At 36.2% G+C, this 15392-nt stretch overlaps 1 protein-coding gene across 4 annotated transcripts in view; it reads right to left on the bottom strand.

Annotated features, from left to right (window-relative positions):
• LOC116241980 (multidrug resistance-associated protein 1-like) overlaps positions 1 to 15392 on the bottom strand; it is a 33165-nt gene that overhangs the window by 5810 nt on the left and 11963 nt on the right. For 2 of the 4 annotated variants that reach the window (XM_090121122.1, XM_090121139.1), the window contains 14 exons: positions 14051 to 14197; positions 12756 to 12840; positions 12576 to 12642; positions 10768 to 10894; positions 10024 to 10200; positions 9369 to 9536; positions 7781 to 7967; positions 6626 to 6695; positions 5665 to 5722; positions 4348 to 4567; positions 3786 to 3940; positions 2632 to 2787; positions 1567 to 1766; positions 670 to 796 (listed from right to left, as the gene is read on the bottom strand). In XM_090121122.1, the coding sequence (XP_089977248.1) occupies positions 670 to 796; positions 1567 to 1766; positions 2632 to 2787; positions 3786 to 3940; positions 4348 to 4567; positions 5665 to 5722; positions 6626 to 6695; positions 7781 to 7967; positions 9369 to 9536; positions 10024 to 10200; positions 10768 to 10894; positions 12576 to 12642; positions 12756 to 12840; positions 14051 to 14197 (1944 nt within the window). The remainder of the gene's footprint in view (positions 1 to 669; positions 797 to 1566; positions 1767 to 2631; positions 2788 to 3785; positions 3941 to 4347; positions 4568 to 5664; positions 5723 to 6625; positions 6696 to 7780; positions 7968 to 9368; positions 9537 to 10023; positions 10201 to 10767; positions 10895 to 12575; positions 12643 to 12755; positions 12841 to 14050; positions 14198 to 15392) is intronic. The other 2 variants (XM_090121133.1, XM_090121129.1) reach the window with 2 other exon arrangements.

The raw sequence follows: 15392 nt of genomic DNA, 5'->3' as shown, positions 1-15392 counted from the left end.
TCTCTTTCTCTCTCTGTTTCCTCTTTTATTTTTTTTCTCCCCAGGCTCTCCTCCTCCCTGTCTCCCTTCCCAGTTTCTATTATTTCTGAAGTACTTTCCGTGGTGATACTCGGGATGTTGCTAGGCTCCTAAGCACCACACAGTAAAGAAATTCTGGATGCTTTAGTCTGAGTATATGTCATACTTATCTAAATTAGAAACCTATCAATACAGTTAATCTTACTACATGACACTTTCCTAACATAGCTCTCACAAATTTTTTACAAGCACAATGCAAAAAGTAAATGATTTTAATAAACTTTTAAAGTAAGTATCCCCACATAATATTCAGTAAGTGAAGAAGAACAAGAAATCAAATATGAAATATATTTAAATGTGACCTGGTTTCTTACTCTTGATTTAACATAATAGTTAAAAGTAAGCCATACATAGTGTGATTTACTTAATTTTTAAGCATATTCTAATAATTCTTATTTCATCTAAATTCAGGGTAAAAAGAATTACTGTGAGGCTTCCCAGAATTAAAGGAACTTACAGAACAAAGTTTTTCTTGTTTTGAGATTTAGTAACTGCCCCCACTGTATACATTATCTACTCAACTTCACTGTAACAATTCTTCCCTTTTCATAGGGAATGTGACAGCAGCAAAAAAATTATTCCATGACTTACATTTAGAGCGTATGATATTGATAAACCCACTGTAGAAGAACTCACTGTATTTCCAGCCAGTACTACAAACAGTGCAGCAAAGAACACCATTAAATTCCCTAGAAATTCAAGCCTGACAGATAGCCACCTGCAGTAAACAAATCAAAGAAAGTGAGTTACCACAAATTTTTCTTTTTCTTTGAGTGCAGTGAAGATACTGCTAATATAATGGCTCTCCTAGAGCTGTGTCTTAACTTTCCTTTCAGAGAAGGTATGTATCACCATTCAATTTCACAGACAGCCTGGGGAGGGAATATGATGTCTAAAACAAGTATCACAGTTAAAAACATAACGCAGTCTCTCCAGAAATGACTAATGTTCTCTTCACTACTCATATGGCTTTTCAACTCTTCCTGTCCAGATAAAATTCAAGTATATGACTGAAAACTACAATTGAAAATTTTCTTCATGCTAATCTCTACCTGTAGCTGAACCAAATCACAAATGGGGAAGGAGAAATGCTCTTATTCCCTTAAACCTGAGATTCCATTCTCAGGACTATAGGAATAGGCCGGGTTACTACCACATGAACTACTGCAATATAAAATTCATTTGTTCATAAGCTTGTTAGAGGAAGTATTAATTGCAGTACAGTACATAGTCCATGTTTATAATCCTTCTGAATACTTTTTTTGTTGGTATTCTCATCCTAAACAGCACATGCATACTTTCTATTAACTTGCTAGTCACACAAAGAAGAAATCGTCCTACTACTTAGACATCTGTACACTCATTACAGAGGATGCTAGATAAACTGTTCTTATCCCGTTTCTCAAGTAGCTTTGCTCTGACTAAAGGAAACACAATCATTGTAGAATTCTACAGACAAAGGTCTCAGTCAGAGGTGCTATGAAGTACCTGTTTGAGATGACATTGTTGTAGAAATAAACTAAGTTTTCATATACAACATCATTATTTTTTCTAATGAATCTCTCCTGGTGGCCAAATGCTCGGATTGTTGATCCTCCTAGGATAGTCTCTGTGAAGTGGGAGATGACAGGAGAATGTGATGCTCCTGCTAGCCGTCGAATCTGTCGTGAGCTTGCTATGTAGTATCGCTAATCAAACAGTACAGGAAAAAAACAGACATCTTAACTTGTTACAGTTTGCTTTACATTATCTTAAATTATTTAATATTATTTTATATATTTTTTTCCAGTTCTTCTAAAGCTGTTAAGTAATTCCTGTAAATGTTGCATATGAAGAAGTTGGAAAAAAATTACACCAACATCTTAATGCTGAAAAATGTAATATGTATTACTGGGAAGGTTGAATTAAAAGCAAACAATTTCCAAATAATCTAACATATGTGCTATAGTACAAGAGGCATATAGCAACCAACTAAAATTTCCATATAAACTTGAAAAACAGAATGCTCTGTTTCTTATTCACATGAAAATTGTCTTTTACTTCTTTAAGGTAATAATGCCTGCATTTAAATTCCTTAGCAGAGACTGAATCCAGGCCCTCTTTTCCTTCATATACGTTCTTATTTTAAGAACCTTTAAGGTCTTAATTACACAGGTACTTTGAGCTTCAAGACACAGGAATGCAACTGTTAGTCTTTCTGAAACATTATCTTTCAGTTTCTCCATAGCATAACTGACACTTCAGCCAAAAAAAACCAGCAAAGATAATACGGCATCAGTCTATTTTTACATCAATATTGTATCTGTCTAAGAAAAGAAAATGTAAGGAGAAAAATGCAAATTGTTAAAAGTTCCTAAGCACTACAGGATATATTCTAGGACTGTTCTAATTTCCTTTTAAGAAGTTGGAAGATTTTTTTGTGCAAGTAAATTTAGATTAATTCTGTAGACTTTTTTTCCGCTGTAAGTAATAATTTAAGCCTGTAACATTGGTTGTTTTGGAAATCCTATGTACATACAACTAGAAAACATTATAAAAGCCTAATGAACTTACTTGGATAATAAAATACAAGTATCCCAGGGGAATAACTACCACTATGAACAGTGGTGAAGAAAACGTGATAACTAGAATGGTTCCAATAACATCTAGCGTACAGTTCAGCCAACTTCGTAAGTAATAATGAAAACGTATGTCCACTATAAATAAGTCCTGTAACAACGCACAGAAGAATCAAGATTTCTGAGTAAATTTTGCTACTACATCAAAATATAACACCCTCAGTATAAATTAGTAGGATTGCCCCCCACCTGATTACATGCTAATGAAATACATTCATATATGAATATTATTTTTCTAAAGGTGAAGTAGATCCAATGTCTTTTATATAACTCATGATATGCCAGAGAACAGTCTTCTATGTATTCTATGTAAGCCAGTTAATAACTCTGAAGCGTACAGAAATAATCTCCTACTGTACACAGTAACACAATTTCAAATCTTGTTTATAACATAATGCTACTAAAAAACAGAGGCTTTAATGAAAGCCGTATCAACTGACTTACCAGTGCATTACACAGCTAGCTTCAGCTCTATTCTAAAACACACAGCCCTCACCAGTTACTGCATTTGGATTAATCTGTCATGCATCGCAACAATCTGAACAAGCTATTTTTGACAAGACCAGGAAGTATTAAAGTCATAGTAAATAACATTTGTCTGTATAATAAGAAGTTCCAAATAAAGTCAAAGTGCTCCAAAAGCCTAGCAAAAAACACCTGAAAATAACATTCACTGTAAGTCTATATACACTAGAGAATGTGAATTGATGTATTCATTGGTTTTGGCAATGACATTTGATTCCGATATGCAAACAAAAATCACAGAGCTACTTATCAGAAAAAGTGGATTAGATTTAGCTCTAGTAAACTCATTGCACTGTGGGAGTAAAATTTGACAAATGGCATTGTAATGATCATAGATAGGGTCTATACAACTTTTGCCAATAATATATTTTGAGAATTTTGCATGAGAGTAGCTACAGATATTTCTGTAAGTTCTTATGCAGTGAAGCAGCTTTCCATCATTAGAAATTGCGTTCATTTACTTTGATATCTTTTATTTTTCTATAGTACTAAACAGGATTAAATCTGTAGCCACTCAAGCTTCATTTTCTTAAAAGAGAAAATACTCATGAGTTTTCCATTTACCTTTGTGAATCTATTGATGATCTGACCTACTGGATTAGTTTCAAAATGCTGAAGAGGAAGGTGCAATACACTGTCCAGCAGCTGATGATGTAATGTCCTAGAAGCAGCAAGGGAGCCCTGGGTGAGCACGTAGGCACCGCAGCAAACAAGCAGACCTTGGGAACAGATAAAGTAAAAGACAGTCTGAATGGTAGAGGAGGGAGAGGATTTAACTTCTTACCTTGGTTTTAACAAGTTTTTGTACTGGCATTTTGTTGATAAATTTTACTTCTTTGTAAGCATGTCCTCCCTGTAATTAAGTCTCAAGATAGCACACTTCCCTCCCTAACATGCTAACATACATAACTTCAGACGTTCTAAGAACTCAGAAGTATAAAAGTTAAAAAGCATTTTCTACACTGCTGTATATCTATTCTACTGCTCCTCTCCCAGGTTAAACAACTGCATTGTATTGCACATAAATCTGTTTATGAAACAACTAGTATGATTTCTCTAGTAATAAACATTTCAGTAGATCAAAGTTGGCAACGGTGGGAAACCAGTCATAAATGCTCATGCTTACCTTGTAAGAATCCCAAGAGCCCATAAATACCAAGTTTGTAATTTCGTGACTTTTGCCATTCTGTGAAATCACTGATTTTTGCTGTCTCTGCAGTCCAGGTGCTAAGCCACAGATTTTGCCCAATGGCTAGTGCATTTTGTCCTAAATAAGCAGCCACGGTTAGCCACATCCATCGCCAGTCGAAGGCTTGAAGGTATTTTAAAACAACTGACATTTTCATCTGAATTATAAAAATAATTGTTAATAATAATAACAATAAGAATTACTCATAAAAACAATATCATTGTTGAAGACAAATAGATATTATACAATGGAAACTGAATATATTAAATTCACAATAAATCTACAGAATTTATTTCTTAAATCTGATAACTAAGGTACATAAAATCACAGTGCTAAAAGGTTTCACCATCGACTACATTCTGTTTTTTAATCATATGTATCCTAGGCAACCTTGCTTGTGACACTTCACAGTGACAGACTTCAATAATCTTAGATATGCAGATTATTAAACAGATAAGCAATCAAAACACACACCACCACTGCTACCAATAACAAAAACAAAACAGGAAATAAAAAAAACCTCAGCATGCAGTTTATTTAAAGCAAATATTACTCCTGTTCAGCACTGTAGTTAGAAACTTTAAAACTGCTTCTATGGGCTACTGAAGCCAAGGGAACTTGGTATAGCAGGATAGTGTTTCCATCATCCCTGTACGTGAAATTATCAGGGAGAAACTCGGGCCAACAGAAAGGTAGAAGTGATAGCAGTAGCATAGGTTCTGCACCTGTGTCTGCCTTCTCGCTGGAAACTCAGTTCTCATCCACATTCTTGCTCTTATTTTATTTTCCAGGAAGTTTTGATCTTCTTCACATTCTACTTCATTTGTTCCTTTCCATCTCCCTAACAGGTGGCAGACTCCTCTCTCTCTTTTTTTTTTTTTTTGAGAACTGCAAAAAGTACATGTCTAACACGAAACAATAAGGACTAATATCATGCAAGATTTCTAGCCTCTGCTCCAGCACACAGGTATTTAAGCCTCCTAAAGATGAGACAGAGAGACTTTCTTCCTAAATAAAATATTTTAAATGTCTTCTTTCTGAAATATGCAAAACAAACAGAACCTAGAGGTTATATATATAGAAAATGTCAGGGTAAATTGTTAAAGATTAGCAAAAAATTGTAAGGTTTATTTTAAATGGAGTGATTAAATGCCAGGAAAGGAAGAGGAAAGTGAATTGAAAAATAATACATTTTTTATGTATAAAGAAAAATCCAACACAAATACCGGAGTTTTTTTTATTACTGATACTTACACCACCAGTGGCAACTTTTTCTTTATTATTTCTGAGTATTTTCCACTGATCTGAAGAACTGCAAGTAAGAAATACACTTTCAAATCTTCTTGTAAACCACTAAAATATATCCATTTTTAACCAAGTATAAAAATGTATACTATGAAATCTTGTAATTTTTTCTTTCATACATACAACCCGCTCTTAGCTGTTCTAATTTTCTGTTTAAAAAACTTTATCAGAGGACCACACTAGGTATATACCTTCCATTTCTTGTATTGTCACATGCAGATAAAACTGAGCTTGCCCTGCACTGATCGATTCTGCAGTTAGAAATGTAATACCACTCCTTTCTGAGGCATGCAAGTATGCTGCAACTTGGATCTAAGCCCTTGTGTGGGCCAAAGAATAGGGCTAATTATTTGCCGTAACTGTTTGTATTACATCTGGACCAAGGTGATTAAGCTCAAGTGTCCTGCATTGTCTTTGTTTGGTGGGGTCTGTTCTACTCCAGGGAGCTTTGCACTATCTCCTGCCCTACAGATATGCCACTAAAGTACACTACAAATTCATCAAGGAACTCATCTCACTACTTGAAAGATCATAAGTTTTTTTAAAGATGGAAAATGAAAAAATCAACGTGGAAGAAACAACATAAACAACTTGTTAATTTACCAGGAAATCAAACTGCTGCCAGGGCTGAATGTGCCCTTCACTCCCACGTAACATACTATAGACAGGGAAGCAGCCCATGAACTAGATCCCCTGAATTCATGCATCATATCAAACACACTTCTTCCATATAAAACTAATCCAGAAGATGAGCTCCAAGTGCATACTCTGCAGCCAACTGCTAATGGGACATTCAGTCTTAACCCATGTTTACAAAGCTGAGGATAACAACGCAGCCTACAGTATAAGAACTTAGGGTTGTTCTAGCATTGCATCAGATGGGCAATGGCTATTGGTTTTTAATACTTACTGTCTGGGTTTCAACAACTCTCTTTGCTGCAGATTCCTACCTAGTTGGCACTCTTCATTTGAAGAACTCACTATAAAAGCAAAAAATAGTAAAATCGTTTCAATCATTATACAATGAGTAGATGGGCACAGTGAAAGGATCTAAAAATAAAAAGGATGAGTGATGAGTAGGTGTACTTTAAGTTATGAATCCTGTAAGTCAATCTGGTCTTGAGACAAGACAGACATGAGGCAACAAGGTGCCCTCACAGCCCAGAAAACAACTGTTTCCTGGGCTGCATCAGAAGAAGCAAGATTAGCAGTGTAAGGGAGGTGATCCTGCCCCTCTGCTCTGCTCTGATGAGACCTCACCTGGAGTGATGTGTGCAGAAGTGGAGTCCTGAGGACAGGAGAGACATGGATCTGTTGGAGCATGTCCAGAAGAGGGCCACAGAAATGTTCCAAGGGATGGAACACCTCTCTTACGAGGACAGGCTGAGAGAACTGGGGCTGTTCAGCCTGGAGAACGCCCCAGGGAGATCTGAGAGAGGCTTTCCACTATATAAAGGAGGGCTATCAGAAGGGGATAGACTCTTTGGTAGGGTCTGTTGTGGTAAGACAAGAGGAAATGGTTTCAAACTAAAAGAGGGAGATTTAGATTGGATATAAGAAAAAAATTTTTTAACAACAATGGCAGTGAAACACTGGAACAGGTTGCCCAGAGAAGTGCCCTGTCCCTGGAGGCATCCAAGGTTAAGGCTGGACAGGGCTCTGAGCAGCCTGAGGGAGCTGGACCCTGAGCAGCAGGGGAGCTGGACTAGCTAACTTTTAAAGGCCCCTTACAACTCAAACATTTCCATGATTTATAATAAAATATTAGAACTATGGCAGCAAGTAAATTTCCCTCCCAATATGAAGTTAAAAAGCATATTTAAAAAAAATATTGCAACGTTATAGTTTGCTTGAATGTCTGAAAGAAGCAACTTAGAATTAACAATAATTAAACATACTGGCTTTACTCACTCTTCATAGCTAGTTCATGTTTTCTCACACCACCATCTCTACAGTCAACTCAAAACTGTTCCTACTGCCTCTTGCAAATTTGCTGAGGAATATTTTGGGAAGCTTGAATGAAAAGGAAAAATACTAAATAAATACACTATACAAATATTCTCACCTTCATTTGGGGTTGTCTTTTCACTTCTGTTCTCTACACTGAAGACTTGAATAAGCTCAACAAATTTAGCTCTCTTTGAAATGAGTTCTTGGTAGCTCCCCATTTCACTTATTTTCCCCTCTTCCATCACTATTATAAGATCAGCATGAGGGAGGAGTGTTAAGTTATGTGTCACCAAAACACGAGTCTGAAACACAGTGTTTTCCATTTCACCATATTTTTATATTATTTTTATATATATTTATATTATTATATATATTTATTTAATACAAAGTAAGTATTAAAAAAGCAAGTATTAAAAGTAGGGATTTTATTAACATAGCAGTTGAATTTTTCTTGGATTTTGGTTATTTATCTACCTTATTACTATTGTCATTTTTTTTGCCAGCTTTGCTTCATTTCTCTTAAATTGCCAAATGTAATGTCAAATAGTTTATGCTTATAGCTATTTCTTATTACTTGTACTTACCTGTTTCTTACTGTGTATCCTATGTTCAGGAATAGTTTAGATTCAACCATAAAGAGAAAAGCAGATACTACAGCTATTAACATACTAAATATAGTTTGACAGTCTTACTGTTATATCTGCCAAGAAGCCTATGATTACTGGAGTTCTTTCTTCTGTCAGATATTTATCACCCATGAAGCAGACAAAGTAAGAAAAGAGGAAAGGTAGAGAGGGGAAGTGAAAGACGTACTTTGTAATAAGTGAAGTATTCATTTCACAATGATACATGTGTTTTGCAGGAATAAGCTTGAATCAGCAGGAGTAATTTAGACTAACTCATACAACCATTTTACCTTCCCACATTAACAGTTCTTACATGAAAATTTCCTCTGATTCCCCTTTCTCTTATGGAATTTCTTCAGTCAACAAGCCCTTCTTTTCCTAACCTATGTTGGCTATAACTTCTTCACAGCAGCAAGGCATCAAGAGTAACCACAAAGGGTTTCATCTCAATTTGCCATGCAAATCAACAACCATCAGCAAAGTGGAAATGACCAAATGTCATAAAACTCAGATTTCCAGGTGTACTGGAACTGTTGAATCAAGGCCTGAACCTCTGATTGATCACCTGAGGCAAGCACTGAGTCAGCCGTGGGAACACAAGTGAAGGCAATTCAGCTGTGTGACCGGAAGGGATGGAGCCTGGCTGCAGCTCTCTTAGACCCCATTTAAGGGCTGACTGCCACTGAGGAAGGATCTTTCTCTGGAGATCACTCCTCATGAAGTTTCTTATGAGCCTACAACACCAGTGAGCACTCTCCATATATCTCTGATTATCTTTTCCAATGTGATAATCTTACTAACCTAACTTCTCTGTATACTTATTGATCATACACCAGGTCATGCCAGCTCTCAGCCTTTTTTTTTTTTTTTTTTTTCCAGTCTGTGCTATGGCCACTTGATAGGCCTCAGAGCTATGGATTCATCTGTGCTTTTTGTTTATTCCCTTAACTCAGAATAATTTTCAATACAATAGATAAGAGAGAAGCTTTCTCAGAATGACCGAGAGAATGCAGTTATGTCAGGTAAATTATACAAAGCAGTTAATTTCCAACTTAAGAAGCAGCCTCCCTGCTTTACCTTGCTTTTTAAGAGACCTGAAGGCCCAATGAGCTTCTCAAAAAGGTGTTTTCCAACATGTACATCTACAGCAGATAGAGGGTCATCCAGAAGATACAAGTCAGCATTGCTGTACACAGCCCTAGCAAGACTCACTCTCTGTTTTTGCCCTCCACTTATGTTGACACCCTAAAAAAAAAAAAAAGGAAGCTGAAACAATCCACATCTTAATATGAAATACTACGAAGACCAGTTTATCACAGGCAATTTGTTATATTTTTTCAGATATCTAAAATAAATTTTAGTAAAATAGAAAAGTTATAAGTTGGATTTTCAAGTAATTAAAGTTTGTCCTTTGTTGATTAACTTACCATTCCAAAATGGGCAGATGTAAGATACCATGTTAACTACTATTTACAGGCATTATTTACAGTATACAGGGAACCCTTGGAAAATAAAGAGCTGACTCAAACATCTGCACAGAAAAGAGCCATTTTAAAAATTAGTGAGAATTCAGAACTTGAACAGAAGTTCAAAGCTAAGTAAGGAGTTGAGCTATATGTAGTTGTTTGAGCATTGAATAGTCATCAGTGTAAATTATCAAATGGATCATAGATAAAAACATAAAAGCCCTAACTTGAATTATCAAATAATTTCTGACACAGCAGACTCTCACCCTTTCTCCAATCTCTGTTTGATCTCCATTGGGTAATTGTTCCAAATCTGGCAGCAAAGCACAAGACTCTAAAACAAGCTCATAGTATGATCTATTTAGATCTGTGCCAAAGAGAATGTTTTCCTGTAAACTGCCATTTTGAATCCAAGCTTGCTGAGCAACGTAAGCCACTGAACCCTAAATAAAGAGAATTGAAAATGCATTTGTTTGGGCTTTCTGAACACACACAAAAAATAGTATTTAAAAATATGTTTGCTATTCTAGCTTTATCTCAAAGTAATTAGACATTACTTACATAACTCAAACATTATTAAAGTTTTAAAATATTTACTAAGACAATAAAAACTATCTGTTGAATATCACCATACAACAGCTTGCCTCTAATTACTATAAGTGCACATACTTTCAATAAGCCTGACAGAGCTGAGACTTACACCGAGTAAAGTCTTTTAGAAAAGATTTCAGTGACAATCAGGGGCATCCATTTTAGATACAAGATGTAAGAAATGAGAATAGCTTTGCAATTACTTAGATTGAAAGCAATTAAAAAAATATTTACACAGTTAATTTTTCTTTGAAGATAAGAGATTCAAGAAAGTAGTACTAAAGCTTCTATTGCCAGTATTTTTATAGTCACAAATAGATGAAAAGTAAAAGCTGCACTTCAAAAAGCAATTCTGCTTAATTTAGTCAGTGGCCAGTGGGTTAGGATGGGAGGATGGAGGGACAGACAGACAATCTTACTCTTCTATGAACTGTTCCTTCAAGTTTCTCCATTTCTCCAAGAAGAGAAGAAAGAAAAGATGATTTTCCAGATCCAACCTGTCCCACAACAGCAACTAAAGACCCTTCAGGTATGCTGACACTCAAGCTGGAAATAGTGAGAAAGAAATGAGTCACCCTCTTTGTAAATACTGCATCGTATGTTTAGGATGTGGTCACTGCAAGAAAGAAATACTGCTTTACCCTCAGAACAATGAGAAATCAGTGCATCATAGAATCATAGAATCATACAATCACAACGTTGGAAACAACCTATAAGATCATCTAGTCCAACTGTCCTCTCATTACCATTGCTACCACAGACTAAACCATATCTCGTAGCTCGTCGTCCAGATGCCTCTTGAACACTGCCAGGGACAGCGACTCCACCACCTCCCTGGGCAGCCATTCCAGTGCCTGACCACTCTCTGAGAGAGAAAGTTTTTCCTCATGTCCAACCTAAACCTTCTCTGATACAACTTGCGGCCATTTCCCCAGGTCCTGTTCGTTTCCCGGGAGAAGAGGCAAAACCCCTCTTCACCACAACCTTCCTTCAGGAAGTTTATAGTGCAATGAGGTCTCCCCTGACCCTCCTCTTCTCCAGACTAAACAATCCCAGCTCCTTCAGCTGCTCCTCGTAAGACTTGTGCTCCAGACCCCTCACCAGCTTTGTTGCCCTTCTCTGGACACGCTCCAGGCCTCAGTGTCTTTTTTGTACTGAGGGGCCCAAAACTGAACACAATACTCGAGGTGCAACCTCACCAGTGCTGAGTACAGGGGGAAGTTTACATATCTTTTGATATGCAATAATGAGAATAAATTTACCTGTCTGCAGATTAAGAGCTTGTGCTCTCACCCTGTCATAGTACAATCAAATGGCAGAATGTGTAACCAATAAGTGGATTTATTCTTCCCAGGCCTGTAGCTGACTTTCTACCTTACTCAGACAATGAACTGCTAGACTTCTCATGTAACATCTACTATAGAAAATGTGTGAAAAACATTTGAGTATTAGAAGGCTGCCCCTCATCCTCTGGATATTTTGCTAGCAAAGTAAGTATGATCTGATCTCACACGTTTGATACAAGGAGGTTACTTGCTCCATCTTTACTCCATGGTATGTGGATTTAAGCACCTATTGATTTGAATATCCTGTGCTACGATAAATACATTTCCTTCAGATCAGAGTCTAAAGCACAAATGAGACTAAGAAAGACTTTACACAGAGACTATATCACACTTTAATTAAGGCTGATGAAGGTAGTTTATGCCTGGATATTACACTTCAGGCTACACTGTCTGAAATGTGGACACCCATGCCATATCACAGGAAGTCATCTCCTGTAACTTTGAGATTAATATGGCAGACAGCATGGTGAGACAGTTCGACTGGGTAGGCTGTAACCTCCTCATCTGTCCTAGTAAAATTTAACAAAGGTTATCGGAGTCTTCACTTGAGCTTGTTTACTCCATTTCCTTACTAACACTCCAATGAATGCATTGTGTAGCAGTTTACACTCAGCTGAATTTATACGTAAGAAATGACTCACTAAGATGCTGGGGAATCACATGCTATGAGACTCCACTTGGAGCATGAGGGAAACCAGGTCAGATCTGACTTTCCTAGCAGACAACATGGGATACTCTGGAAATAATAATATTCTGGAAATAATAATATCCTTCTGGTATCTTCATCATGAACTAGTGTTAATCAGTACACACTAATCCTGAAAAAAAAATAAAGATGTCACATTTAGCTAGCAGCTCATAAAAAATAATAAAAATCTTACTTTTTTAAGACTGGCAGGCCATTTTTCTCCCAAGAGAAAGAAGCAGCAGTAAGCTCAACAGCATGGTCTATCGTAGTAAGGAAAAAAGAGCAGAATTGCTAATCCATTCCATTAGCTGAGATTCTTAATGATCAGCCATGTAAATTAATGTCCAATTACAAATGAGTAACTCCTGCTTACTTCCACTGTAGTTTGTATCAACATCTTCAGGGTTAAGATCCTCAGCAAACAGAAAATCCTCTAAACGGCTCAGAGAAACTTTGGTCTGCAAGAAGAAACATATATATAGCAAGCACAACATGACTGTGATACCTGAATTCTTAAATAAAACATTAAAATATTCTAGACAGTATGGAAAGATATATTCCTTGTTTTAATTACAGACATTCAAAAGAGGGTATCCAGGTGTTTAAAAACTTATTTTGTTTAAAGTACTAAACAAACTAAAGACATAAGTAAGTGTTGCTTTTATTTTTCCTTGAGAATGTACTGCTTGGTAATTAGAAAATAACAGAACATGCTCAAGTTATCAGTGTTAGAAGACATAGTTAATCTCTGAATGGCTGGTTCTTCCAACTCAATTAGATTGTTTTCAAAAACATATGGTGAAATATATATATTTTTAATGCAACAGCGTGCAGTAACTATCTTCACAGAACAACGAAGACAAAAAATTATTTTACTGTGAGTGCATCATGAGCAGTCCATGACTGTGCTGTGACATAGAATGAGATGAACTTTCACTGATTTTTAAGCTAATGGAACTAGACCTCAGGTAAATTCATTTTTTTATCTAACACCATGCAGACCGTAGAGGAAACAAATCAACATAGGTAGCTGCTTTCATTGGTCTCTATCCTTACAAAAAGCTGGGCTGTATAAAAATGTGACAGTGTATATTCATGGGCAGCTCATATAATATGTTCCTAATAGAATCTTAAAAGCTAGCAGCATCCCTACTGGTATACAATTAGAACTGAAATTTCTTGATGGGGTATCCTCAGCAGCTTAGCTCCTTTTTTCTCTAATCCTTTCAGAGATGACTGGAGAGACACACTACTATAGAGGCCACACTGGGGCCTCCACCACTTGGTAAAAAGGGTTCCAACATATAACAAGTTACTTAAAGAGGTGCAGCCCAAATAGGTTACACTTTTCACTGGACTGTGAAGATGAAAAGTTGAGAAAGTAGGAGCAGAAGATGAGTCTTGACTACTAAAAGAAGAAAAACCAGAAATGGAAAGCCTAGTCCCAATCAGCTGTGCTACCCCATTATCACTCATTAAGTCTGCAAGGGACACTTTAAACATCCTTCATGCTTCTCCTACCGTGAAACGGTGTGCAGTTTTATCTTAACCAAACATAAGTACAGATAATTAAATGATTTAATCATTCATAGTTATAGATGAAGCAAGACAAAAGATCGAAAGGAGAGTAAACATCAGGTTTACAGCACTTACTCATAATTCCTTTACCTGGGCTACAGCAGAGATCACAGATGGTAAATCAAACAAGGGTAGTCGCAAAATGTTAAACAAAGAAATAGATGTAAAAACTTTAGCAGCTGTTAAAACATGCTCCTTGTCCAGATAAAAGTAGACTCCAAATGTAGCCAATGTAACCTTTTAAATGAAAAAAAAAAAAAAAAAAAAAAAAAGCAGCAAATTCATGGTATAACTAAAATTTATGCACATATAATTTTGTTTTTGTATTGTTTTGTTTGCATTTCAAAGATGTGGACTTCTGTTTCTGTTCATAATTAAGCACTTGTCTACATCTGCTGCACTTGGCTGCAATGCTCTGTGCAGAAATACTACAATTTCAGCAAGTAAAATACTGGCCTGCTGTGGTTGATCTAACTGGATCTGTACGAAACTGTGTGAAATAATTTTCCTACCCCAGGAATTGATTTCTTCCCTTTGAAAACATTCAAATGATGTTTCAGGAAATTTACTCTGTTTTTAATTTTTCCTGTTGCTATGATACCGGTCACAGTATCATAGTAAAATTATTTACAACAGATATTTTTACCACTTGGAATTTTTTTTCCCCAAAAAATTGTAGTCTGTCATCATCAGAAAATACACTGCTCTCCTACACAACAGACGTTCAAGCCTTCAGAATCACCCAGAAAAGCCTGAAGTTAAGAACCTGTCCTATGGTGTCTTTTGCACTTTTTCTTGAGTGTAGGAGTCTTAAACTAAACTAGGAAACCTAAACAAGAAGAAATCATACAAAATTGCTAAACAATAAGTTGATAATTTCTGTATAGTTAATTTTAACTTCACAAATTTTTCTGACCCACTGCTTAAAGTATTTCAGTTATCAACATTAACAGACTGGACAGCCTTAATCCTCCCTTTCACTATTCCTAAGGTGTATTCCTCCTCACCTGTTACATATTGCAAGTTAAGCACTTGAAGATTTCAGTTGGGGTAGCTGATCTGAAGCGTGTTCATTTATACCTAAAGAAAGTTGCAGTTTGATCCTTTTACTTTCCAATGGAGTTTAACAGAGAGACATGAAGATTCAAAGGCACAAATGCCCTCCAATCCCACTAGAACAAGGCTGGGATGAATTTGTCTCATATTCATTTTCTTTTTTTATTTATTTACCAGGGGAGCATTTGGAAAGGGACTGCTAAAAAATTCAGATTGAAAATGCATCTTCTTAGAACAGAATAAGTATAAACTAGGATGTTTCTATTGCATAGAAAACAACAGCATGATTGAAACAGCAAAATGAGCTTCATGAGATGCGGATTTGATTTCTCACTTTTAAACAGAGGTCTCCAAAAGCTTAGTTAATCCATAATCT

Source organism: Phasianus colchicus, chromosome 1 (genome assembly GCF_987193195.1).
Source record: "Phasianus colchicus chromosome 1, bPhaCol1.hap1.1, whole genome shotgun sequence".
In the NCBI taxonomy this organism is placed as follows: Eukaryota; Metazoa; Chordata; class Aves; order Galliformes; family Phasianidae; genus Phasianus; species Phasianus colchicus.
The sequence above is the reverse complement of the archived record's forward strand: the minus strand, read 5'-3'. Positions and strand labels throughout refer to the sequence as shown.